Source organism: Mastigoproctus giganteus, chromosome 11 (genome assembly GCF_048544385.1).
Source record: "Mastigoproctus giganteus isolate SK-2022 chromosome 11, ASM4854438v1, whole genome shotgun sequence".
NCBI classification, from domain to species: Eukaryota; Metazoa; Arthropoda; class Arachnida; order Uropygi; family Thelyphonidae; genus Mastigoproctus; species Mastigoproctus giganteus.
In genome coordinates this window covers 32,740,236-32,767,328 of record NC_143585.1, presented here as the reverse complement: position 1 = coordinate 32,767,328, position 27,093 = coordinate 32,740,236, and the positions used below count along the sequence as shown (strand labels likewise).

Here is a 27,093-nt window from a genome sequence, read left to right as displayed (position 1 = left end):
GATTTCAGGAAAGCTTTTGATACTGTTGCGCACATAAAATAAAATAAAATAGATAACATATGGTCGTATTACTCATAATTTCAATGTCTTCATCAGAGGTCATACATCAAAATTATGTGAACAACGGCAATAGGTAGGACTACATTTTCCCTATTGTGCACATAATTTCGATGGATGACCTCTAATGAAGACATTGAAATTATGAGTAATACGACGATATGTTAAACACTATAGTAAAATAAATACTTTGCTTCATATTCATTCCTTTTAGCTCTTTATCTCATTAATTTCTCATGTATACCAACCATATATTCAATCATAACAGCATTCTCCTATACACACTTTCAACATATTACTATTTATGCATTATTGTCGTAGAGTTCGTTTGCCTAAGCGGTGTCTCTGGTCCATATTAGTAATTTGATTTCTATCTTTTTACTCCAATCTAGTTCCCTTCATTATTTATTCATTTTATCTTATTGTAGTCATTAATATGCTGTATTAGCTATCGTACAAAGTTTTTTCTGTACCATCAATTTCATTCACTTATCCATTTCAGGTGATTTTGTTTTCTTGTTAAATTGAACTGAACTTTCACTGTTATTCGAATTTCGGAAGAAATTAATGATGTTTGAACATTTTGGTTATTGAAATCTGTTAATTACTATTCTTTTGATTATTTAAATCTCTTAATTACTATTCATTCGATTATGGAAATCACTCGATTATACCCATCACTATTAATTACCTTAATGGTTAACCCAACAAGAGCACAATGACTTTGCATCTCAGGGCATGCCTACTATATCTGGAATTAAATAGTATGAATCAGAGCTGTACTGCTCAATATGTTCTATGTTGATAATAATATTAGTAAAATAATAAGAGGAGTTTACCTCAATATAGTGCGTAGAACACTTCCGTATGATACCCTTCAGAAATTAAAACGGAAAAAACGAAAAAATCGACAACTTACCGGTACATTAGAGTAAAATATAAATAATTAAATAATCAATTTAACACAATTCAAATCAATTTAAAACAATTAAAAATCAAATTAACGCAATTAAAAGAATCTAACGAAAATACGCAATATATTGAGGTAAACTTCTCTTATTATTTTACTAATATTATTATCAACGTAGAACATATTGAGTAGTACAGCTCTGATTCATACTATCTAATTAATTTTTAAACTCTCATTGACTATTTCATTCACTTCCCGTCTCTCCAGCAGTACACAATCGATACACACAACTATGGGATATTTTTTGAATGGCTTGGTACAAAATTACATTAAATCTACACTAAAGTACTCGGCCCAAAGTTACCATATTTCTTTTCTAGGAAGAAAAATCGTTTTGAATATTTTTGTTAGATTCTTTTAATTGCGTTAATTTGATTTTTAATTGTTTTGAATTGTGTTAAATTGATTATTTAATTATTTATATTTTACTCTAATGTACCGGTAAGTTGTTGATTTTTTCGTTTTTTCCGTTTTAATTTCTGAAGGGTATCATACGGAAGTGTTCTACGCACTATATTGAGGTAAACTCCTCTTATTATTTTACTAATATATCTGGAATGGCATATGACCATTGTAAGAAAGCAAGAAAATAATTTCAGAACTACATTTTGCCAAATTGATTATATTAATAAGGTAGAGTCAGTTGTATCAGATATATCCACTTATCTTGAAGTAGATCCTGCACTATTTACCAATTTGGTCAATCAATATAATAAAACGTTAACCACGCATCGAAAAAACGACTACATTACTATGGCTCAGTTAAAGGAATTGAAGGCCAGAACATACAATATTCTTGCATTTTTCTGTCAGGTAAAATTACATAAGACAAGTTTCCTGTTCAGCCTATTCTTTCCTACAGAAACTCAGCATTTCCATCCTTGGCCACACATGTATATAGCATTATAAAACCCTTTAGACAAGCGATATACAATTTGGGATTAAGCACTATGATACACTATTTAATAACCTTAAGGAATAGACTTGGCGGTAATGATAATTTATTCTCACTAGATGTTATCTCGTTATATACGAATGTAAACGTTGAAAACACATTAGATATTCTTTGGGATATATTAAATAATAACTCGATACCGATTAATTATACGAAACTTCCTATTAAGGAAATTTTTCCCTTCTTTCAAGACAAAGTATTTTTGGTTTGCCAATGGGAATAAGCCTGAATGGCCTAATATCGAAGACCTATCTCTCAACGATTGAATATATACATTTGGCACCTTTTCTACCATGTATCACTACACTGGAGATATTTAGACGATGTTCTAGTCATTACCAGTAGTAGCAATATCTAAGACATTTTACATTCTTTTAATAATATTCATTCTAGATGCAAATTTACATTGGAGAGGGAGAATATGGATACTTAGTCATTAAATTTTCTAAATTTCGCGCTTACTTGGAACACAAATAAAATCCAATTTAACATCTATCGTAAACCTACAAACACTGGTATGCTTCTGCATTATAACAGCTATCACCCATTCAGTTGCACAAACAACTTAACAGATTCTTTAAAGATACCGAATTTAAAATTCTAGCCAAGCTAATACGGAAATTACACACTATACCGAATAATCGTTCAGTCCTTTCCTCATTCGCAACACAAATAAATGACCTAGTATACAACATTTCATGCAGTGATTGCGACTTGTCTTATCAGGGTTCTATGTGGTTTCCTCTGAATTTTCGTGTTAATCAGACGGAAGTGTTCTACGTATCATATTGAGGTAACCTTCTCTTATTCTTTTACTTATGTTCTCTGAATAATATTCCTTCATATGTATTTGCTAAAAATTACAATGTATAGAAATTCAAGTTTCACATCTCTAAACCTTCATCAGTATTCAACTCACACAATCAACTAAGCTACTATAGGTTCCATTAACAATGTTTTGTTTTTTTTTACACTATTAACTGCTTAGAAATTTATTTTGAATTTTATAATTTTCACCACAATTTACACCTTTCTGCAATTGAACTAGAAAAATACACCAAGAATGTACCAAACCTAGGGTATAATTATAGCTAAGGGTTTGCTTACTTCCCTTGCTGCCTCCTTTTACTATAACTGGATAGATCTCATCTACCCCACGTGCCTTTCTTGTATTTGACTTCAGCAATTCCTCCTCCCCCACTTTGCTGTCAGTTATTACAAAATCATTAAGCTCCTTGTTAGAGCTTAATAAGCTTCTGTCCTCCACTTCCATACAGAATTCCTCATGCAAAATACTCGTTCAGTTTGTAAACTATCTGAGCAGGATCAGGCAACTATAGCATAGATTTATTAAGGGAAGAACTTATTTGACCATTCTGATTAGCTACAAGGAGGTACTTGCTGAGCAGCTGGATGCAAGAAATAATTTTGACATCATTTACTTATATTTCAGTAAAGCTATACTATTCCACATGAATGAAAGGGTGTCAGTATGGAGCAGTTCAAAGGTATTGTGAACAGGTGATCTAGAGGTAAAAGAAGAAAGCGATTCGTTGTGTGGGAAAAATATTCTGTTTTTCCCCATCAAAGGAAGAAGAGTGAGTATTTTACAAATTGGAGAAGTGTGGCATTGGTGAAATGTTTTCTGTGGATAAAGGAATAAACGAGTGGCATTAATGGTCACTGCTCTTTGTGGATTAATGTTTTGAGTGGGGAAAATTAGCTGTTAGGTCCCTTACTCTTAATGTTTAATGACATTAGATTTAGGCATATGAAATTTAACGTGTAAGGCACATCTATCTAAGTTTCTGATGATATTAAATGTTAGCAAGGTGATTAATGGCAGTTATCAGGGTATACCACTCCAACACGACCTTGGTTTTTAAAGATGGCTGTTGAGGTTTAACATTGATAAATGCAAGGTATAAATGCATTTTGTTAGCTGCAAACTCAGAATAACTTACCATTTGGGTGTTTTCAAACTTAGATTGTGAAGAATGAAAGACCTAGCAGTATTTTTTTTTTTTTTTTTATATGAACCCCAAACACAAGAGGTATTAGAACCTATAGAACTTAGTACCGTGCTTGGGTTGGAGGTTGAGAAGACGAAAGAAGATATTTGTTGACATTGGACTTGAACTTCTGCAGATTGTAATTTTCAGGAAATAAGTATGAAGGAAGGTTGTTCCAGAAAGCAGCAGTTGAATGAATAAATGAGGAAGATGAAAAGTTGGTTCTGTGGGTTTGAAGTTGGACAATAAATGGATGTTGGCTGGTGGCGGCACATGTTCAGACTGTTTTGAAAGAGAGAGTGGGAATTATAGAAGCCAATTCAGAAGAACAGTGCCCATGGAAGTATCTGTAGAAGAGGCATGCAGCAGAAACAGTACGTCTATGAGAAAGTGAGTGGAGAGACTCTGTTAGAGATGAATCATTAATTAACCTAACTGCCCTCTTCTGAATGGAATCAAGAAGCCTGAGAGAGGTTTTGGGGGCACCACCCCAGATGTGGGAATAATATTCCATGGCAGGGCGGATTTGCGATTTATACAGAGTGAGTAGCTGTTTGCAAGAAAAGTAACGCCGAGAGTGAAAGAGGAAACCAAGTTTTTTAGATGCAGAGGAAGCTATATTTGTAATGTGCTTGTGCCAAGAGAGATTAGAAGTCAGGGTAATCCCCAAAAGAGATATATCATTTTGCCTAGAAATCGGGGTGTCACTAAAGATAAGCATAGGAGCAGAAGAATCCTTTTTGCGAGATATAAGACAAGACTGAGTTTTAGAAGGGTTGAAATCAACTAAGTTGTCTTTGCCCCACTGGAGAATTACCTGAAGATCGGCATTTAAGGAATTGGTAGCAGATTTTCGAGAAGTTGAAGCTGATTGAGCAGAGCAAGGTTTCTCAGAATGGAAAGTGGAATGCAATGCTATCATCAGCAAAACTATGGATAGGATTTCCAGTCAATGGAAGAAGGTCATTAATATACAAGAGGAAAAGAGTGGGGGAAAGAACTGAACCTTGGGGGACACCGGCATTAGTGGAGAAGTTAGAAGACTGAGAGCCACCTACCATCACCCTCAGTGAGCGATCAGAGAGAAAACTGGATAACCAATTACTAAAAACAGTTGGCAAACCATAAGATGGAAGCTGGTTTAGAAGACCTTTATGCCAGAATATCACCAGTGGATCGACACACGGAATCCATACTGGCGATCGTTGATCAGACGGATGGTTTCTAGGTAGTTTAAGAGTTGGCGGTTAATTGATTTCTCCATTACTTTAGAAAGAGTAGAAGTAATTGTAATGAGACGATAATTGGATGGGAGGGATTTGTCACCCTTTTTAGGAACTGGCTGGATATGAGCAAATTTCCAAGCAGAAGGAAAAACACCTTTGGAATAAGAAAGTAAAAAAAGGCGGCAAAGAATAGGAGTAAGTTCAGGAGCACAGGTTTTGAGAACAAGCTTTCTCCTTGTTGGAATGTACGATTACCTAGGGGTAATCCTACATTTTGACATGGAGTTCTCTGAGCAGTGCAGACAGGCTGCTAACAAAGCTCATGTGGCTCTGTCAGTGGAATGAAATACAGGAATTTTTCCTGCATTGACAAAGTGATAGTTATCCTATTGTTATGAGGCAATTGTTAGGCCTTATCTTGAGTACTGCATTTATTTTTGGAGTCTCTTTTTTTTTGTTTTGTTTTGTAGGAAGAATGTTAATCTGCTGGAATGGTTGCAGAGAAGGCAGCAAGGTTAGTTGGGTGTCACAAAAGGATATTCTTACCAAGGAGGACTGTTTAAATTGCAATCTCTGGAAAGTAGATACCCGCATCATGACCAAATTGAAGTATATAAGGTTTTAAAAAAATTGAATAAACTAAATGGTATCTTTATTTTTGGATGATACACCTACAATGGGACATAAATTTAAAGTAACAAAGGATGGTTGTAGAATAGATGTATAGAACTTTACTTTTGGCCAGAGAGTATTGATTGTTGTAATAGACTTCCACCTAGCGTTTTTAAAGTAGATAATTTGAATAAATTTAAAGAAGTATTGAACAAATTATTAGAAGGATCGACAAATGAGGTGGACAATTTTTTTTTTTTTTTTGACTGTTGTTATAAGCTTGCTTCCTGGCATAATTTTAACCACTATTAATACTAACTTATAATATATACTCTAGTTCCAGGTAATCTGCTTATTATTGGTTTATTTAATTATTTTGTTTACTGTTTGGCGGTTTTGTTTTCCAGTGTAGAGGAGGGAACATTTTATTTTAATTGGTTGCTAAATGGTGCATTTTTTCCAAGCAGAGATGTGGTGTCACACAGATATAAGGAATGCAGAACTGGAATTTGGGGAGTACAATGTGTACAGAAAGGATAGACAGGACAGGAAGGGAGGAATGGTTATGCTGTTAATTAAGAAAAACATAAAATCAAAAGAAGTGCATCCAGTTGATATAGATGAACACTGCACTGTTCAGTCAGTTTGGTGTGGATGCACTTCTTTTGATTTTATGTGTACACTGTGATCACTGCCACCTAGTGGCAGTGATCACAGTGTACTAATGTGGGATTTACTTAAAGATGTAATTACCATCAGGGGTAAAAGAAGGGGTTTTTGCTTCCGTAAGGTGAGTACAGTGGTCTCAGACAGCTTTTAAATTCTGTACTCTGGGATCAACTGACGATGTTACCAACAGTAAATTCTAAGTGAGAAGCATTCAAGGAGTTAATTGTGGATGCTACTAAAAGTTTCATACCTATTAAGAAATATTGTTTAAGGTTTAGGCCTAAACGGTTATCAAATGAACTAATGAGACTCGTGACAGAGAAGAAAAATGCATGGGATGCATATAACTTATCAAGCGACTCAGAAGCCTATGGCAGATATAAGCTGGCTAGTCTGTAATCAGGTCACAAAGGAGGTTAGGCAGATTACGAGAAATTTTTGGCAAAAGATGCTAAGAAAAACAGCAAGGATTTCTTTACTTATATAAACTGTAAAAGGAAGGGGATGAATCTGATTGGTCCACTTGATATCGATGGTTCGACTGTTGATGATCCTGCTCAGATAGCAAACAAACTGAATGAGTATCTTGCATCTATATTCACACATGAGGAGTTAAGGTTTGAAAATGGCAGAAGGTTATCAAATTGTAGCAGGGTTCTTAATGATTTTGTAATAACTGAGAGCAAAGTGGAGGAGAAATTGTTGAAGTTAAACATAAGAAAGGCACCTGGAGTGGATGGGATCTCTTCAGTTATATTAAAGGAGGTGGCAAAGCAACTAAGCAAACCCTTAGCCATAATTATGAGAGCATCCTTGGACTCAGGGGAGGTCCTCATGGACTGGAGATGTGCAAATGTATCCCCAATTCACAAAGGGGGATCAAAGGGTGACACGAGTAATTACAGACCAGTTAGTTTAACTTCTGTTCCGGGTAAAATAATGGAGTCACTGGTTAAAGATGCATTGCAGGATCATCTAGACAAGACTGCAGCATAATTCAGACACAGCATGGGTTTGTTAAGGGAAGTCTTGTCTGACAAATTTGATAGGATATTATGATGTGGTTACAAAGGAACTGGATGCAAAAAATAATTTTGATATCATATATTTGGATTTCAGGACACTGTTGTGCATGGAAGACTATTGTATAAATTGGAGCAGAATGGTATTAAGGGTAACTTGCTACAATGGATAAAAGGATGGTTGAGTGGGAGAAGGCAGAGGGTGGTAATTAATGGGTGCTGCTCTTTGTGGACTAATGTTATTAGTAGAGTCCCACAGGGTTTGATTTTAGGTCCTCTGTTGTTTTGTATATTTATCAATGATATTGATGAAGGTATATCTGGCTTAGTGTCGAAGTTTGCAGTTGATACAAATGTTGGCATAGTTGTTAATGACAGTAATGGTAGTGTGCTACTGCAACAGGATCTAGATAATATGGACAGATGGGTTAAGAAGTGGCAACTGAAGTTTAACCTTGACAAATGCAAAGTATTGCATATGGGTAGAAGTAACCCCAGAGAAATGTACCAAATGTGTGTTAGAAAATGAAAAAGACCTGGGAGTAATTGTGCGTCAGATATGAAGTTTTCTGAGCAATGCAGACAGGCTGCCAGGGCAGGTCATGGGGTTTTGTCAATGATATATAGGAATTTTGCTAGCAGCGAAAAGGAGGTGATTGTTCCTCTCTATAAGGCAATGGTCAGGCCACACCTTGAGTACTGTGTACAGGTCTGGAGGCCTCATTTTAGGAAGGATGTAGATTTGCTTGAACGTGTACAGAGAAGGGCAATAAGATTGGTGAGGGGAATGAAGGGATCCTCTTACCAAGAGAGGCTTAAGTTCTGCAAATTTTTGTGGCTGGAGACTAGGCACCTTCACGGTGATCTGATTGAGGTGTATAAGATGTATAAGACCTTGAATGGATTGAACACGCTGAATAAAATGAAACCAGGATGTGGATTAAGAATGCTAGAGGTTCCATAGAGGATCCTTCCACTTGTTCAGATTACAAACCTAAGGGGGCTTAAATTGAAATTAAGAAAAGGCAGATGTAGAATAGATGTGCGGAAATTTGCCTTTAGCCAGCGGGTGGTTAATTGCTGGAACAAACTTCCATCTGTTGTTGTGGAAGTTGATAGGTTAAATTAATTTAAGGAGGAACTGGACAGGCATTTGGAGTAAATGGCGTGATTTTTTTTTTTTTTTTTTTTTTGGCTGACGCTGCATAAGCTCATGCACTTGCTTTCTTGCATCACATGCCACTACTACTACTAAATGTAATATTAATTTTCTCTTTTGATATCATCTGAAATGTAGGCAGTATCTCTGGTTATAATTGAGGATATTATTTTTTTAGATAAACAGAAAGCTCTTATTAATCAATTAGAAGAAGCAAATGAATCCAAATTTGAAGCACTAGCAAAAATGGAGGAAGCAGAGTTAAAAGAAGGTACCACACAGGTTTGTAAAATTATTTTGTTCCTAATTATTTTATAATATGAAGTGTAATATAATACTATTGTTTAAATTAGTATTGTTAAATTTGGTTAATCTGATATGAGAGCCAGTATGACCATTTTTAAGATATGGTAAAAAAAAAAAAAAAATAGATAATAATTTAAGTATTTATTCAGAATTATTTAGTAATGTATATACAATAATTTCTGAATGAGAGCAAGTCCTCTCCCCCATCTCTCTCCCTTTCCCGAATCTGGTAGGTAACCTTAGGGCCTGTTTTGGGATAAAACCTTACTCGTGTTATATCACCTTATGTCTTACTAAATATAATATTTCAGTACACTGTGCACTTAATTTTAATATTATTTAACTGTGAAAATGTTTAGAAAATGAAGTACAGTGCATGCATTAAATAAAGAATGCACCAGTCAGTTACTCCTTTCATCTAATTGTAGCAAAGATGCATAAAAAAAAAAAAAAAATTTTTGTTTTGTTTTTTTTGCCATGCTTTTATTATATCTATGGAAAAATCATTCTTGAATTATGAACTACTTGGGAACACTTACCACCTTTAAGCCAGTAGGTTACTGTGCATCACTACCAAGAGGCAACAAGGAACCACTTAGCTTTCTGTGAGCTTCATAAAGGAGTATGATAACTGTACAGTTTATTGTTCAGTCGTCTAAAGAGCTGCATTTACTATGGTGTTCTTCAGCATGTGCTGCAGTGGTTGTTCCATTTAATTGCATCATAAACATTGCCTGTCTTCTTTCCTTTTCTCCAGTTGATGCTGCAATTTGGCAGATGCATAATAAGAATAAATTGCATCAACATTAATAAGAATAAATTATATCAAAATTCAATAATGCAGTTATTTTCAGAAAGATGTAGCTTGCAAACAAACAAATTGAATGGTATATTGGTTAATGTGAAACAATCAAATGGTGGTTCTTTCTGAAATCCCTTTCAAAACTTTGGATTGTAGAGCTGTGGAAAAATAAACAACAGATGAAATGTAAAGCTTTAACTCTAAAAGAATAGGACATTTTCTTACCATTATAGAAAAAAAAAACAAACAAACTTTTCCTGTAATAAGTTTCCTTCGAGTTAATTAGCAATCATGGCAATCTTCATACATGGCAAAAACCAGTACAAGCAAAACTTCATAGTGCAGGATATTTATCGAGGATGCTAACTTCAGCCACAATGACAGATTTAAGTGTAAGTAGCTGCTCTTAGGGTATCAGAATTTGGAGGCCTCAAAATTACTATATGTGAGGTGCAAGGAAAAAAAAGCTAACACTCGCTTGCATGCATTTCAAAGTTAATTCATTAAAACACAAACCATGCATGCACACACACTTTATGCAGGTAGATGTGTGTAATTTCATTTTTATACAAAATGGACTCTATGCAAGAACTAAATCCATTACTGTGTAGTCAGTAACATGCATGCAAAACGATAAATGGCATGCAATTATGCCATTTATCGTTTTGCTACTAAATGTAATTCTGTAGTCTAGAAAAGGATATCATTTGTTGTTTACAAAATTTACCATGTAACTGAATATACCATGATGAACATATGTAGTGGCCAGTTTTCCTCTCAGAGGCAAATGTTTATTTCGAATGTTCACATGTGTAATTAGTGTTTAGTGTATTTTCTTATTGCACCATAGTTTGGGTGAGGTAGGAGAGAAAAGTGATGAATCTTATTGCCTAGTAACATTCATTCATTTCCATTTCATCATCCTTCTTCTTTATGAATTATTACATTTCTTAATGTGAACATTTATCTTCCTCCCTTGGAGAAAACAACTATAGTATCGGGATCCCTTCTGAGAGTACTGATGTTTACTTTTCTAATTGCTATAGTCAAAAATTAGTGTTTTCTCATAAACTGCATATGTTTTATTATTTTTTTTAACCTTTGTTTAGGGAGATATGATCACGAGCAAAAAGGAAAAAACTGACTCGAGTAAATAATACAAAGGTCTTTGAGATAACAGAGGAGGAGAAAAAGCAGTATGTACTGGAACTTAAGAACAAGTTTGAGCTTCTGCAGACTGCTCAGGACCAAGATATCGACGAGGAATATTACAACTTTCTGAAAGTGATAAAGCCCAAGAAACCTATAGGGAAACAGAAATCCAAAGAAGAAAAAATTAGTCAAGAAACACTTGTCATGATGAACCAAAGACGACAAATGAAGAGCAAGAAAAACACTGACAGGGAGAAAATTGAGTATACTGAGTTATGCAAAGCCATTAGAAAGAGACTCAGAGAGGACATAAGAAGATTTAACACAAGAAAAGTAGAACAAGCATTAAGGGAAAACAAAGGATTGAAATCAGCAGCCATGAGCAGTAATACAGAAAGACAAATGATACTGAAACTGAAGAATAGCGATGGTGTACTTATAAACAGCAGAGAAGGCATAATTCAAATAGCAGAAGACTACTATAGAGAATTATACAAGGAGCGAGGGAATGATACCAGCAGTGGGGAAGATGGATTGCAAAGTAGCAACACATACGACATACCCGATATTCTTCCTGATGAGGTAGAACATGCATTGAAGAAAATGAAGAATCGGAAAGCCCCGGGGGAAGATGAAGTTACTGTAGAGTTGTTAAAATTGGGAGGAAGAGACATAACACAAAAACTGGCAAGGCTCTTCACAAAGTGCATTAGAAAAGGTGTGATGCCTAAGCAGTGGAATAATGCAATCATAGTTTTGCTGCATAAGAAAGGAGATAAATCAGAAATTGGAAATTATAGACCAATTAGCTTGTTATCCCATATCTACAAGTTGTTCACAAGGGTCATTACTAACAGATTAGAAAGAATACTTGATGAGAATCAACCGAAAGAGCAAGCTGGCTTTAGGACAGGATTCTCAACTATGGAACACCTTCACGTAATATCAGAGCTAATGGAGAAAGCAAATGAATATAAAACACCATTATGCCTGGCATTTGTGGATTATGAAAAGGCATTTGACTCCATACAGCATAAGGCAATGTTTGGGGCACTGGAAAGACAGGGCATAGATACTCCATATATTATGATTTTGAAGAAAATATATGAGAGTGCTACATCCTTTATTAGACTAGACAAAGACAGTAGGAAATTTAAAATCGAGAAAGGAGTTCGACAAGGAGACACAATATCTCCGAAGCTGTTTACTGCTGCCCTTGAGGAAGCTTTCAGAAGATTAGACTGGTCGCAGAAAGGAGTCAATGTGAATGGAGAGTACCTAAACCATTTACGATTTGCAGATGACATTGTGGTCATAAGCCACGATCCCAAAGAATTAGAGGAAAATCTTAATCAGTTATGCACAGTTAGTAAGGATTTTGGACTAAAGATGAATATGGCTAAAACAAAAGTAATGATGAACAAGTATGCCACGGAAAGGGAAATAATGATTGAAGGAGCAGTAATTGAAAAGGTGGAGTCATATACTTATCTGGGACAAGTTATTAGCTGTAATAATGATAAATGGCTGGAAGTCAAGAGAAGAATAAATTTTGGATGGATAGCATTCAGGAAATATAGTCACATACTGAAGAGCAATATCCCAGTTTGTCTGAAACGTAAAATAATGAATCAATGTATACTCCCCACCATGACTTATGGAAGTGAAACTTGGGCACTCACCAAAAGAATGGAAGAGAAGCTAAGAACTACACAGCGAAGAATGGAACGAATTATATTGGGAATCAGACTGTTAGATAAGAAGAGAAACACATGGATTAGGCAGCAAACTCAAGTAAAGGACATTCTTATCAAAACTAAAGAACTAAAATGGTCTTGGGCAGGACACATAGCTAGAAGACATGATGACAGATGGACTAAGAAAATAACAGAATGGTACCCAAGAGGAGCTAGAAGAAAACCTGGAAGACAAAGGCGGAGATGGATAGATGAAATTCATGAGTTTTTGAGTAGTAAATGGATGGCCAGTGCTCAAAACAGAAGGAACTGGAAAGTTGCTGGAGAGGCGTTCATCCTGCAGTGGATTGAAAATGGCTGATAATGATGATGATGATCACGAGCATGCCATATCTGAAACCACACTATAACAAGATGGAGTATATCAGAATTGTACTACATTACAGATATTGTTTGTAGGTGTTTATAGCTCTTTTACTAAAAAAGTGGACAAACTATAGCACTGGTCTCTGGTCTTCTGGCTAAGGCTTAATGATTATAGTTAGAGGATCAGAGACCAGTACTTTTTCTAGTACTCAAGATTTAGAGAACACTGTTAAGGAACATCAGTTTGCTAATTTTGATAACTTCAATATAGCAGTGAAGCTACAGCATAGGAAGCATTCCAGATATTCAGATTTTTAGTTTGATTTTTATATTAATGCTTTTAATATGCATTCGCTTTCTAAATGTCTGCCAAGTTTTAATGAAAGAATGAATCTTTTAAGAGTGTAAAAAAAGCATTTTTTATTGGAAAAAAAATTTTTTTTCATCACCTGTGATTGTCTCACCTCTTACTGTCAGTGTTTCTTCTACAGTGGCTATGGGACAACTCTTGTATAAGACATACTTATTAGGCATGATAAGTTATGTATAAGCACATATTTGTCTTCACCATGTCCATTCGTCTCCCTGTCTCTCTCTCTACAAGTAATAACTGGATTGCCAGTGGGTAGATTTTCATGAAATTTTATATTTGGCTCGTCTAGAAAGATATGTCAGACTGTTCCATATTTTATTAAAATTGGACCAATAGCAATCTGGCAATTATTCTTTCTTTTTTTTTTTTTTTTTTTTCTTTTCTTATACGTAGGCTATCCATATACCCTTTATTGTAGCTGAAGCAGCTTATGTTTGTTGCCATTTGCTGATTTGTAAGATCCTATCAGTCACAGCAAAAGAAAAAACAATTCATCTAAGAAATGAAAAGCTAATGTTCTCGAAATGTAATGCACTATATACATTAACTATATAATATCGGTGTTTAGATACACCATAGACACTTAAAAAAACTACAAAGTAGTTGTTGTGGGCATCATTTGCTCTTTCTCATATTGTGCTCTGCCTTCACGACGAGTTGTCATGATGCTGCACTACATTAACATTAACTATACATTAACAAACTTCTTATTTCTTGTGTTTCGTTTGTTTCCTTTTATTTTATTTTATTAATATTTTATTCCAATAAATCATCAGATTCATTTACATAATTTCTCTGCAGTGTTTAATGGTTTTTTTTGGAATAAAATTTCAGCACCAGCTGAAACGTACAGAACAAGAAAAGGAACTTGTGGTTAAAGAGATGGAATCACTGAATCAGGAAGTGGCACTTAAAAGCCGCGAAATTCTTACTTTGAGGAAAGAAAAGTCAACTTCAGTGTTGGAACTGCAAACAGAGCTTGAAGAGAAAGTGGAAGAAGTAAGTCAATAGTTGTTTTATTATCTATTAAAAGGACGTCTGTGTATCTCATATACAATTTGATACCAAGAGGAAAAGATTGAAGTACTTTTTCTTCGTTAACTATTGACTCTTTATTCAAAACATTTAATACAATGCATGAGAGACTCAATTTTATCCTCGAAGTAGAAACCGATAATAAAATTAATTTTCTAAATCTCACTGTATATAAAATCGGTACAATTATTAATCGATACTCACACCATTCTCTATACATCAAAAAAGCAGTTCTTTATAATCAGATATATAATGCTATTAAATATAGTAACACACAAGCAGATCTATCCGTAGAATTGCAATACCTCACTAAAAAAATTATCGATAGGAAATATCCATTACAACTAATAAAAGAAACCATTACTAAAATCCATAATAGTATTAATAGCCCTGACAACATTAAGACCCCATATCGCCGTAGACCCCATATCGCCCTTTATACCATCAACAATATGCTAGACAGCTTCTACAGATTTTTAAGAATACAGATATCAAGTTAATACTATGATTTTTAGTGTTTTCCACCAACCATGGAATAAAACGAAAGACGAAAAAACCCAAATTTTTAAAATATTTAATATTTACAATAAATTATTAACAAACAAAATATTACTAATAGTAATTTTAAAATAAAACAACTGTGATATACAGGATAATAATAAAATACCGAATTTAAAATGCAATAAAATATACAGGTTAAAAGCGCTAAAATACTAACTGAAGCTTTCAAAGGCTTCTGCCTTCTTTCTCAACAGTGTAATTTCTGTTTTTGCGGTGCATCATTAAATACCAGCAGGTTCACGGTGCATCTCACGTGAACGCGTACTGTTCCAGTCAGAACCGGAAGTGGCTCGGGAGCGTTTCAGGCAAAAACGTTCATCCCCTCCAAGGATTACCGCCTCAAAGAGGGGATGAATACGTGTGCCCCTATCTCTATTTATATTTTTCTCAGTAGAACTAATTCGCAAGCTCTCGAGCCACTTGCGGTCCCAAAATCTATGCGCCCGATCAGTGATGACCGCTTCATCTGGGGAGATTTGATGTTGCTTCTCCCAGAAATGTTCAGCTACGGCGGATTTTCCATAGTCTACATTTCTTATCGCATTTGTGTGCTCCCCCAGACGATCTTTGAGACGCCGTTTTGTTTCTCCCACATAACACTCCCCACATTCCGGGCATTTAATACTGTATACGACCCCACTTATATTTTGTGCAGACACGATTGTGTGCAGCTTCCTGCCTGGGAGCTGCACACAACGTGTCTGGTAATTCCTTAATACGCGAGCTAAACACTCGGATAAACCCTGATAGTAGGGAATGTATGCGGTGGCTATTGGCGTGAAGGACTCACTTATACTCTGCCCTCCACGCATACATTCCCTACTATCCGGGTTTATCCGAGCGTTTAGCTCACGTATTAAGGAATTACCAGACACGTTGTGTGCAGCTCCCAGGCAGGAAGCTGCACACAATCGTGTCACAGGTGAAGGACCCTGTCTTAAATGAAAATATAAGTGGGGTCGTATACAGTATTAAATGCCCGGAATGTGGGGAGTGTTATGTGGGAGAAACAAAACGGCGTCTCAAAGATCGTCTGGGGGAGCACACAAATGCGATAAGAAATGTAGACTATGGAAAATCCGCCGTAGCTGAACATTTCTGGGAGAAGCAACATCAAATCTCCCCAGATGAAGCGGTCATCACTGATCGGGCGCATAGATTTTGGGACCGCAAGTGGCTCGAGAGCTTGCGAATTAGTTCTACTGAGAAAAATATAAATAGAGATAGGGGCACACGTATTCATCCCCTCTTTGAGGCGGTAATCCTTGGAGGGGATGAACGTTTTTGCCTGAAACGCTCCCGAGCCACTTCCGGTTCTGACTGGAACAGTACGCGTTCACGTGAGATGCACCGTGAACCTGCTGGTATTTAATGATGCACCGCAAAAACAGAAATTACACTGTTGAGAAAGAAGGCAGAAGCCTTTGAAAGCTTCAGTTAGTATTTTAGCGCTTTTAACCTGTATATTTTATTGCATTTTAAATTCGGTATTTTATTATTATCCTGTATATCACAGTTGTTTTATTTTAAAATTACTATTAGTAATATTTTGTTTGTTAATAATTTATTGTAAATATTAAATATTTTAAAAATTTGGGTTTTTTCGTCTTTCGTTTTATTCCATGGTTGGTGGAAAACACTAAAAATCATAGTATGAGTATACCCAACCCCAGAGGCCTATTTGAAGATCAAGTTAATATTTACATCTTATAATAAATTAGGTTCTAAATTTAATTCATACAGGACAACATATGAGTATACGACACAGGATTATAATAACATTATATATTTGATTAGATGTCAATCAGATTGTCAAGCATGTTACATTGGTAGTACAACAGCTAAATTTGGGACTTCAAAAATTTCAAACACACGTGCCTACTACCACTTTAATAGCTTCAAATCTAATTTATTGGGTACAGAATTAACACAACACGTTCAATCTTGTAATCATAATCCATGCATCGATTCGGTAATACAGTAGTTAAACTGAATTCTAGTTATAAAATTCTTCAAAATGAGGTTCTTGTCATTGAGTGGTTTAAGTGCCACACATTGTTCAACATATTAAACATGAAAGTTCGAATCAACTTCTCCCCTATTTGGAATTTAGTACGTATAAAGTTTCCATGTGCACTGAAATGCATTTTGAGAACTTAACCAGTATATAACATGCTTTGTGTGTTCTTCTCTTTCCACTAAAGCTAACTGAGGACGGTTTCAAAAGTCGCACGAGCGACTTTCGAAACCATCAGCTTTTACCTCATTTTAATTTTTAATACATGAATTTAATAAGACAACTATAGAATGGAATGTGTACTTTCCTTTCTTAGGCAAATTTTAACACGTTTTAAAGCTCATAATTTTTAAAAATTCATAATTACACTAAGTTACGGATAGCTACTAATCAGAATTTAAAAGTTTTATAACTACTATGTACCTGTTATAAGTTTCATCAAACCAAGCGGATTAATATGAGGTGAGTGCTGAAAATTAAGCTACGCTATACTTATGATCTAGTTGTTACATCACAGCACATAAGGAATCCTTAATATATCATCAGTAATTTTAAATAATTAAATAATAAGTAAAAATACAAAAATATTAATTTTCGTTTAATTTTAACTATGTAGACTCATTCCAATGTAGCAATGATCAGTTGATCACAGAGATATGGTGCTTACCGAGAGAATCATTAAGAAATCTAGCAACAGTTGCATGATTAATTTTATCCAGAACCTTTGATACGATTTAGATGGTCCATCTAAATCAAGCTTTCCTACAATAAAATTAGCTACATATCTGCCTTAACAATCTGTGGTTTCATCAACTGAACCCCACACACAGCTGCTTCCAGTATCTTTGCGAATATTGTTTAGACACTGCAAGTAGGTAAATAAAGAAACTAATTAAAATATAGCCTACACAGCATTCAGTCTCTGATCATATAATTAATAATTTAATAAAATCAATGAGAGCATACCGATTTATGTCCTCAAGGTAAATTTTCCGTAACGTTGATTTGTCAGGAATTTTTTGGGAGCAGTATTTTTCCAAGAAGTTCTATTTCCCAGATTGTTCACTTTGTTCCAAGGAATGTTTGTGGCAACCATTTCTTGGCATAAATCGGCAAAGAATGGATCTGGTGTTTTTTTGGTTTTCTGCAGTAAGCAGCTACTGTGTAGTATGCACCCCTGAAATTCTCCTTCTCCTTATGTTTGCTTCATGCAAAGCAGTAACATTATGCTGTTGTAATTGGGATACTTTTGCCCACGGAACCTTAAAAAAGTATTTATATAGTTATTTAAGATTATTATAAAAATTATTATTTTCCGATTTATGCGAAAAATTGTATGAAAAAACTAAATATGCATGAGCATTAAATTTGGAATGTCCATATATATTCAGCATCGAAAAATAAAAATTATGATAGATCTATTACCAGGTAATTAATTAATTTATGTACCTCTTTATTGCATGCCTTGCAATGTATTATTTTTCCATCCATTTGGTATGTGTCTTTAGACTCTTCTTTAACCACAGAAGAAATCCATTTTCTAAAAAGCTAAATTTTGCTCAATTTTGGCTTCATTTCGCCAACAGCTGAAGTTTCTACTGTATAAAATAAGTTGAACAAATAATTTGTTGAACTCTGTATAAGGCAAAACTACTGTAAAGTTGTCAAATTAGTTTCAAATAGCTTAAATTTTTCAAATAGTTAAAATCACGCTACAGTGTCATTGTAAGTGAATCAAAATAACTTTGAGATTTAGCCGCTTGTGCCCGCCCACACTGAAATGTGAAATGATTAAATGTAAATTCCCGCGTTTTTATAGAAATATATTTTAAATCAATTTGATAAATAATTTGTCGATTATCATAAGACGAAATATGAAAATTTTATGTCAACAAGTATAAAATATGCTATTATATATGATATTTCATATTTTTTTGAAATTATGACCTAATGTGTGAAATATGAAATTACAAATGCACTTCTTTAGGATCCTCAGAACATGTAACATCGACCCACTAAGTTTCATGCCTTTATCTAAACAAAAAATGAATATGATAATACATAAAAATCTGAACCCTATCGATTGCAAATTTTTTGCCAATTATGATTTTGCTTATTTGCTGTGTTGGACACTTTGAAATTGATGCTTCTGGATAGTAATTTGGTAGCATGGCACTAAACATAAGACTAAGTTTCTTCAAAGTGTACAAAAGCAAATGACTTAGTATATCATCACATATTTAGTACTATCATCTGTTTTGAGGATCAGGTTGTATTTTGTTCGTATTAGCAATGGCCACATGGTGTAAGAAAGCCTATGGCTTATGCTGCACCAGCCAAAAAAATAAAATAAAATAATAAAAAACAAATAAAAAATAGGAATAAAAATAAAATAATAACAAGAAGAAGGAAATAAAAAAAAAAATAATAATAAGAGAAAAGGAAATAGACAATCTATGGTTTCCCTCCACCTAAGGTGACCTTTGAATTTCCCCAAACTGTCAGCCTCTGCCACCCATGTGGGTAACTTATTCCAGTAATTTATAACTCTCTGGCTAAAATAAAACTTCCTGTAATCCAGTCTAAACACGTCCCCCCATAACTTGAAATTATGGTCCCCTATTTATAACGATAAAAATTTTTTGTCCTCATTCATTTTGCTTATGCCTCTCAGAGCCTTAAACACCTCAATCAAGTGTTTTCTAAGGTGCCTAGTTTCCAAGCTCTGCAACCTACATATTTAAAGATCTCACCAGGCGAGTTACCAGTCTTTGGACCCTTTCAGCACAATGTCCTTCTTTAGGTGCGGTCTCTATACTTGAACACAGTATTCCAAGTGTGCTCTAACAATAGCTTTATATATTGGGATTATGACATCCTCATCTCTACTAGCAATTGTTCAATAAATCATCGATAGGACACCATGGACCTTCCAACCTGTCTACAATGCTCAGAGAACTTCATGTCTGACCCAAGTCCCTTTCCTCCACTACTGGCTTTAATTCAACTCCACCAAGTGTATAAGTTATTTTGGAGTTACTGTTCTCTAGTTGTAATACCTTACACTTTGCTGGATTAAAGCATAGCTGCCATTTTGCTGACTGTTCCTGAAGTCTGTCTAGATTATTCTGAAGAAGCTTTGCTAGGCAGTGATCCTTAACTACCCCACCAATCTTTACATTATCTGCAAATTTAGACATCACGCCCTCTATCCCTTCATCGATGTCATTTATGAAAATCAAAAACAACAGTGGTCTTAATACTGATCGTTGAGGAACCCCACTAATTACATCAACCCAATCTGAGGAATTGGGTTGATGTAAAAAGTGGGAAATTTATCACAACCCTCTGCTTCTTGCCCTGAAGCCATTCAGCTGTCCATCTAAGGATTTTCCCTGTGATTCCAACCTGTTCCAACTTATAAAGTGTACAGTTTCTATATAATTGTAAAATACAGTAGACCATCAGTTATCGGGAATAATCGATGTCAGACCTCTTCCGGATAGCCAAATTTTTCGGATAATCGAACTTAAGGAAAATAAATTTAATCTTACCTTACAATTAAATTAAATTATCAAGATTAATTAAATAAAAAAAATTATAAACTAATCTCGGAAAACAGAAACATCCATCCAGGCATTTTTACGATTTTTATACAAAACAGGAAAATTAGAAAGATTGTTAAATGCTCTGTTTTTTCAACTTAGCGATAACAAGCATAGACAATCTGTGCAAATAGCATTTGCATACATAGCAATTGTAACTCGCTCTTTTCTCATTTTAAAACCTGGTGCGGGCATTTCTCTTTTAGTGGCTAGGGTTTTTCTCGGTAATGCTTTCCACAATAAGCCTGTCTCATCAACATTATAAATGTTTTCTTTCTTTTAATTTGCTATAACTGGAGCAAACTTCCTTTTAAAGGACGCCACTGCTGATCCATCTGCAGAAAGTTTCACCTCGAATATCTAGATCATGTATACTGTGATCAGCCAACCTGTTTTTAAGTTTTTCGGCCAACCTGTGTTTGCCCTAAAATCTTCATTACCTCTTAATTTTCGATTAAAATCCACAGTGACCTCTTCACAGTGGATTCTTCTGTATAGTGGACACTTAATAAAATTTAAAAAATTATTTTTTCACTCTCTACCATAACTTGTGTTGAATTTCTGGTGCATACTAGTTTAACCTATACCATTCTTCAAAAATTTGTAACATTTCTGCATGTGAATATTTCAATTGGATTTTTTTTTTTTTTTTTTGTCTCATATCTTAAATAAGTGATAAAAGGAATGGGCAGAAAAATGGCAGGTGTGCTTTAATCCAGTAAAGTGTAAGGTATTGCACCTGGGGAACAATAACTCCAAAATAACTTATACACTTGGTGGAGTTGAACTAAAGCCAGTAACGGAGGAAAGGGACTTGGGTGTTACGATGCAGTCAGACATCTTAAGTTCTCTTAGCATTGTAGACAAGGTTGTAAGGAAGGCCTATGGTGTCTTATCAATGATTTATCGAACATTTGCTAGCAGAGATAAGGGTGCCATAATCCCATTATATAAGACTATTGTTAGACCACACTTGGAATACTGCATTCAAGTATGGAAACTGCACTAAAGAAAGATATTGAGCTTCTTGAAAGGGTCCAAAAACGGGTAACTCACCTGGTGAGATCTTTGAATATGTGGGTTGCAGTTTGGAAACTAGGCAACTTAGAGAAGACTTGATTGAGGTGTTTAAGGCTCTGAGAGGCATAAGTAAAATGAATGAGGACAAAATTTTCATGATTATAAATGATTCTAGAACTAGGGGCCATAAATTCAAGTTACGGGGGGGGGGGGGATATTTAAACTTTTTTTATTTGTATTTTAGCCAGCTAGATATAAATTAATGAAATAAGTTACCTACATGGGTGACAGTTTGAGGAAATTCAAAGTCAGCTGGATAGTTACCTACGGGAGGAGGGAAATGTCTATTTCCTTTTATTTTATTAATTATTTATTTTTTAAAACTTTCTTCTCATTATTATTATTATTAATTTTTTTGTCTGGTGTAGCATAAGCCATATGCTTCCTTGCACTATTTGGCCGTTACTAATACTAAAAGTGTTATTTATCACTAATGCCATTACTACTTTAAAAATAAATTGCCATGTTGTTAGCTATGATAATAAAGTTTTTGCAAAAAAATTACAAAGTTTTTTTTAATATCAGTCTTTTTAGTGTGTTTTCCTAAAACAGTTTTGAATAAAATGAACAGTGCATCTGTACATGTGTGTGCGCATGCGCACACACACACACACACACACACACACACACACACACACACACACACACACACACACACACACACACACACACACACACACACACACACACACACCTTCTCTAAAAAAACTAAAAAGAAAACTGTTAAACTTTGCTACAAGAAAAGTTTATTTTGTTTCATTGCTGAAATTGTTTCATTGCAGTGTTTCATTGCTGCAGGAAATTTGAAACCCCATGGTGTTTTGTGTCTTGTTTTTAATCCCTGCAAGCAGTTTTTGTTGTTGTAGAAAGCAGCAAATGTCAGTGCTGTAAATTATTCAGTGTACTGTGGCAGCAACCATAGCTGAGTCTGTTAACAAAACATTCTGAAAGCAGAAATGGGGTCAGTGTTCTCAGAAAATTTTGCCAGCCAGGTGGGGAAGTATAATACTTCGCAATATCATAAAATTTTCTATTAATTATAAATGTGACTTAAGTGGAAAAAGAGCAAAAATTTAATTGCATAATTTTACATTATATGCTTGTGTCGCATTGACCTCGATTGCATAGTATGTTTGAATTAAAATTTATGGAGATCAGTGAGTAGTACCGTGAGAATCGCTTAAATTTTACCCGGGCGTTCAGTTAAATTCATCGGGTGGTGCATCCATTCGATAGGTCCTGGGGAGAACACTGGGGCTATTAACTATCCTCCAAATATTTTGACCGTTACGCTGTACTGAACTTATATGGAATTTTGGAAAGTTTTTAAAATACTGTTGTGTGTGTGTGCACGTGTGTGTGTGCATTGTTTGATATATAAATTTATCTGTGCCAATGATGGTGGGTTAATATTTCTTTGGCACTTGAATTTTACTTTTTCTGTAACCTGTCCACATAAAAGAGACATTTGCAATTTGCTTTATTTATTCATCAGATTTCTCATTTTTGTAGGTATCTCATCTTAGGATTTACCCATTGATAATAGCTGAATTTTAAAATTGTCTTGTTTTAAGATTGCTTACATGATGCAAAATCATGTCATGCTCTCTCTCTCTCTCTCTCTCTCTCTCTCTCTCTCTCTCTCTCTCTCTCTCTCTCTCTCTCTCTCTCTCTCTCTCACACACACACACACACACACACACACACACACACACACACACACACACAATCACAAAAGCTAGATGGTGCTTTTAATATGTTACTGATCTGTAAATCATTGAAGATCTTAAATTTTCTGCATTGAAAAATACTCAAATGCTAAATAATTTTACATTTGGCAGCTTTAATGCTTTAACCTGAAACATTCGAATATTTGGTTATTATTGCAATTTAAAAATGCTGAACTGGTAATTTGTTTGATACTTCAGTTCAGAAAATCATCTTAGCATGCTACTAGTTTAAGCAAAGTTTGCTAATTTGTTTTTATTTTACTGGTTATTCAGTTTGTTAAATTGGGTTATATTTTGGGGGAGACATCTCTCAAGTCCATTATTAGAAGATGGACAAAGTTATGAATATCCAGTGTCATGGACAACATTGAAGGTAATGTATTATTTATTAATGATAGATAACGACACAGAAGAATTATCTAAGTATTGATGTGAATAAGGAGAAGAAGAAACCAAAGAAGAGAATTTTATTTTAACTGGTTTAAAACTGCTGTATGTTACAGGAATTACAAGGCTTATTCTTTGAAATTTAGGTTTTCTGTTTTGTTTTGAATTAATTTGAATAAAAAAAAATGCATTAATTTTATTTTTATAAGGATAATTTTTATTAAATGTTTTTTAGCTCCATGCTGCTCAAAGTCAGGTTAGTGATCTGAAAAAGAAAAGTGAAGAGAAGGACCGAAGAATTGAAGCACTTGCAGAGAGATTGCGAGAAATGAATGAAACCCATACTCATGCAGAAGAACAATTTAATCTTGAACTGCGAGCACAGATAAAACTTGTGGATCTATTTAAGGTAAATTTCAGGCAACTGTCTAAATTTCTCTCACACGTTCAGCAGTTGTTTTCATTTGGTTTTAGTGTTGACCTTGCACAGTGTGAAAATTTATTTTTATTTTGTTACACAGAGCATTAATAAAACTACAATAAATAAATTAGCTTTCGGCTGGGTGGCAGCCTTCATCGGATTAAAATACTTGAATGGCAGTTGGAATAGAGATGCACTGCCAGGATGGTGCGTGAGGCACGTGGTTAATTGTTTGTTGATGTTTGTGGCTGTGACGTATGGTGGTGACGTGGCCAGCGTTTGTCTATGGATAGAATTACTGACTCTGTGATGGGGTTAACTTGACAACCACTGTTCCTGTTCAAAGCGGTGTCCGAGCATTTTATATTTAGCGATTCCAACCAGGTACGCCTCAGGTAATGGTGGGACCTGTCCAGAACCACGACATCGCGGTGTGGGTCGATGTCGTGGTGGGTTGTCCAGACATGCTCGACGATAGCTGAGTGTTCTACATCTGCCAAACGGATCGCCCTTTTATGTTCTGAGAGACGTTTCTCGAGTCGACGTCCAGTCTCTCCAAAGTAGCAGCTCGTGCAGTCACGGCAAGAGATGCGATAGACCAAACCACTCTGTAGAAGGGTGGGGACAGGTGTTTTTATGTTGGAAAGGAGAGAACGTAGTTTCTTGCCTGGGAGTTGGATGCACTTTATCCCATGCGATTTTAGGATTCTACCGATCTGCTGTGACAGGTTGGGGTAGTATGGGATGAATGCCCTCGTGGATGACTCGTCACTGTTGGCGTTGCTGTTGGTCGTCACGTTGTCGCGTGCTTGTAGATCACACCTGTCAAGGACGTCGATGGGGTAGCCACACCTCGTAAGGTCTACTTTGACTCTGGTGATCTCTTTGCGTCTTTCATCTGCGGAGCTGGAGTGTGTCCAGGCGCGAGTTAGCAAGGTTCGGGCAGTTGAGAGGAGGTGGCCCCATGCGTGTGCTGACTGGAAGTTGGTAAATTGGCCAGCACACATAGGCTTACGATAAACTGCCGTCTTCAAGCAAGTGTCTTCGCGCCGGACAAGTGTATCTAGGTATGGTATAGAGTTGTTCGACTCCAGCTCAATCGTGAATTTTATGAAGGGCGATAGTGAGTTGAGGTGGGTTAGGAGTCGCTGACCTGAGTCTCTAGGGAACGAACACATCGTCTACATAGCGACACCAAAAGGCGATGTGATCTGGTGCGTGTGTAAACGCACGTCCCTCTAACTCCTCCATCACGATGTTTGCTGTGACCGAGCTGACAGGGGAACCCATGGCTGTGCCATGTATCTGCTGGTAGATCGAGTCATTAAACATGATTGCACCCCCTGTTAAGCACAGTCTGAGGGCGGCGGAAATGTCATCGGGCGTCAGTCTAGTTCTGTCGCTCAGGGTTCCATCATTATCCAAGAGTTGTTTTGCACAAGAGATGGCAAGTTCCACTGGGATGGAGGTAAAGAGTGATACGACATCGAACGATGCCATGACTTGATCTTGCGAGATGGATATAGTGCGGATCCTTTCTATGAACTCAACACTGTTGGAGACGGTGTAGGTGGTCTTGCCAACTAGAGGAGAAAGAAGTCTCGAGACAAATTTAGACAGCTCTTAAGTCGGTGATCCACAGCAGGATACAATATGTCTTAGTGGTGTGCCTTCTTTGTGCACCTTCGGCAGGCCGTAAAACCGTGGGATCTGACACCCGGAGGCACGGAGGTGATTACGGGTTGACTGTGTGATTTTCTCTTGCTTCAGCCAAGTGTTGATGAGGATATTCACCTCTGACTCCCATCGTTCCAAAGCCCTGTTGGGGTTGATGGTTAAGGGTTTATAGATGGTAGTGTCTCGTAAGAGCAGTAAGGCTTTCGCCATGTAATCAGTGTGGTTCATTACAACCGTACGACGGCCTTTTTCCACCGGTAGAATGACGATTGATGAATCCCGTTTCAGTGCCTTGAGGGTAGAAATCTGTATACGGCTGAGGTTTGAAGAGACGGGGCGGGCATGGTGTAGAACTGCTGCAGTCTTTAAGCGGATTGTGTTGGCTACATCTTCTGGGAGGTGTGATAAGCTTGCTTCCACACCCAAGGCGATGTCGGTGATCGGTGGGTGCTTTGGAAGAACGGCAAATGTCATGCCAAGGGTCAATAAGTTTATTTGTTCTGCGGATAACTGCTTGCTGATTAGGTTCAATACGAAATCCGTGCAATTTGTGAGAGGGGCATTACGCTGGCGCCGAAATTGATGGGATTCATTAATTAAAGTATTGAACTTATGTTTCTGTCGGGCACAATAACGATCTGATTCTCTGACGGCCTGGTAACATAAAGTATTGATTACCTTGGTGTAAATAGGGTCGGGAATCAGAGCCTTAAGGTCGGCAAGTAGGGCTGCTTTGCTCGCTGAAGCACGTTGTATGTCACGATGGAGGCATGAAAAGATATAAAACAATTGCTGAAAATCTAGAAGTTCAGCATTCTTCTTTGACTGTTAAACAAGAAGCTTGCACAGTGTATTATAAAATGATGAAAAACTTGCTGCTGTGAAAACAAAGGGTGTATTGTTAGCTGTTCTTATCTTATGCAGACATTAATCATGGTTAAATATTTTAACATTGATTAATATATGTTCTTGTGAGAAATCTATATATATATAAAATGCTTTCAATGAGAAATCTATATATATATAAAATGCTTAGGTATACTGCCCAAATTTTCCAACTGCTAATTGTTGCCAGCACCCATTCATGCTGTTCACCTTGCATGACCACCATACTGGGCATTCTTTATTAATTTTTGTACTAACATTTTTCGAATGAAGAAAGGCAACTTATTCCTGAAAGCTATAAATGTATGTTTATCTTA

General features: G+C 35.8%; 1 protein-coding gene across 2 annotated transcripts in view; it reads left to right on the top strand.

Moving 5' to 3' along the window:
• Positions 1-27,093, top strand: part of Mgtor (nuclear basket protein megator) — a 676,213-nt gene that overhangs the window by 46,538 nt on the left and 602,582 nt on the right. For both annotated transcript variants that reach the window (XM_090385135.1, XM_090385134.1), the window contains exons 5-7: positions 8,861-8,964; positions 14,213-14,377; positions 24,029-24,202. In XM_090385135.1, the coding sequence (XP_090241261.1) occupies positions 8,861-8,964; positions 14,213-14,377; positions 24,029-24,202 (443 nt within the window). The remainder of the gene's footprint in view (positions 1-8,860; positions 8,965-14,212; positions 14,378-24,028; positions 24,203-27,093) is intronic.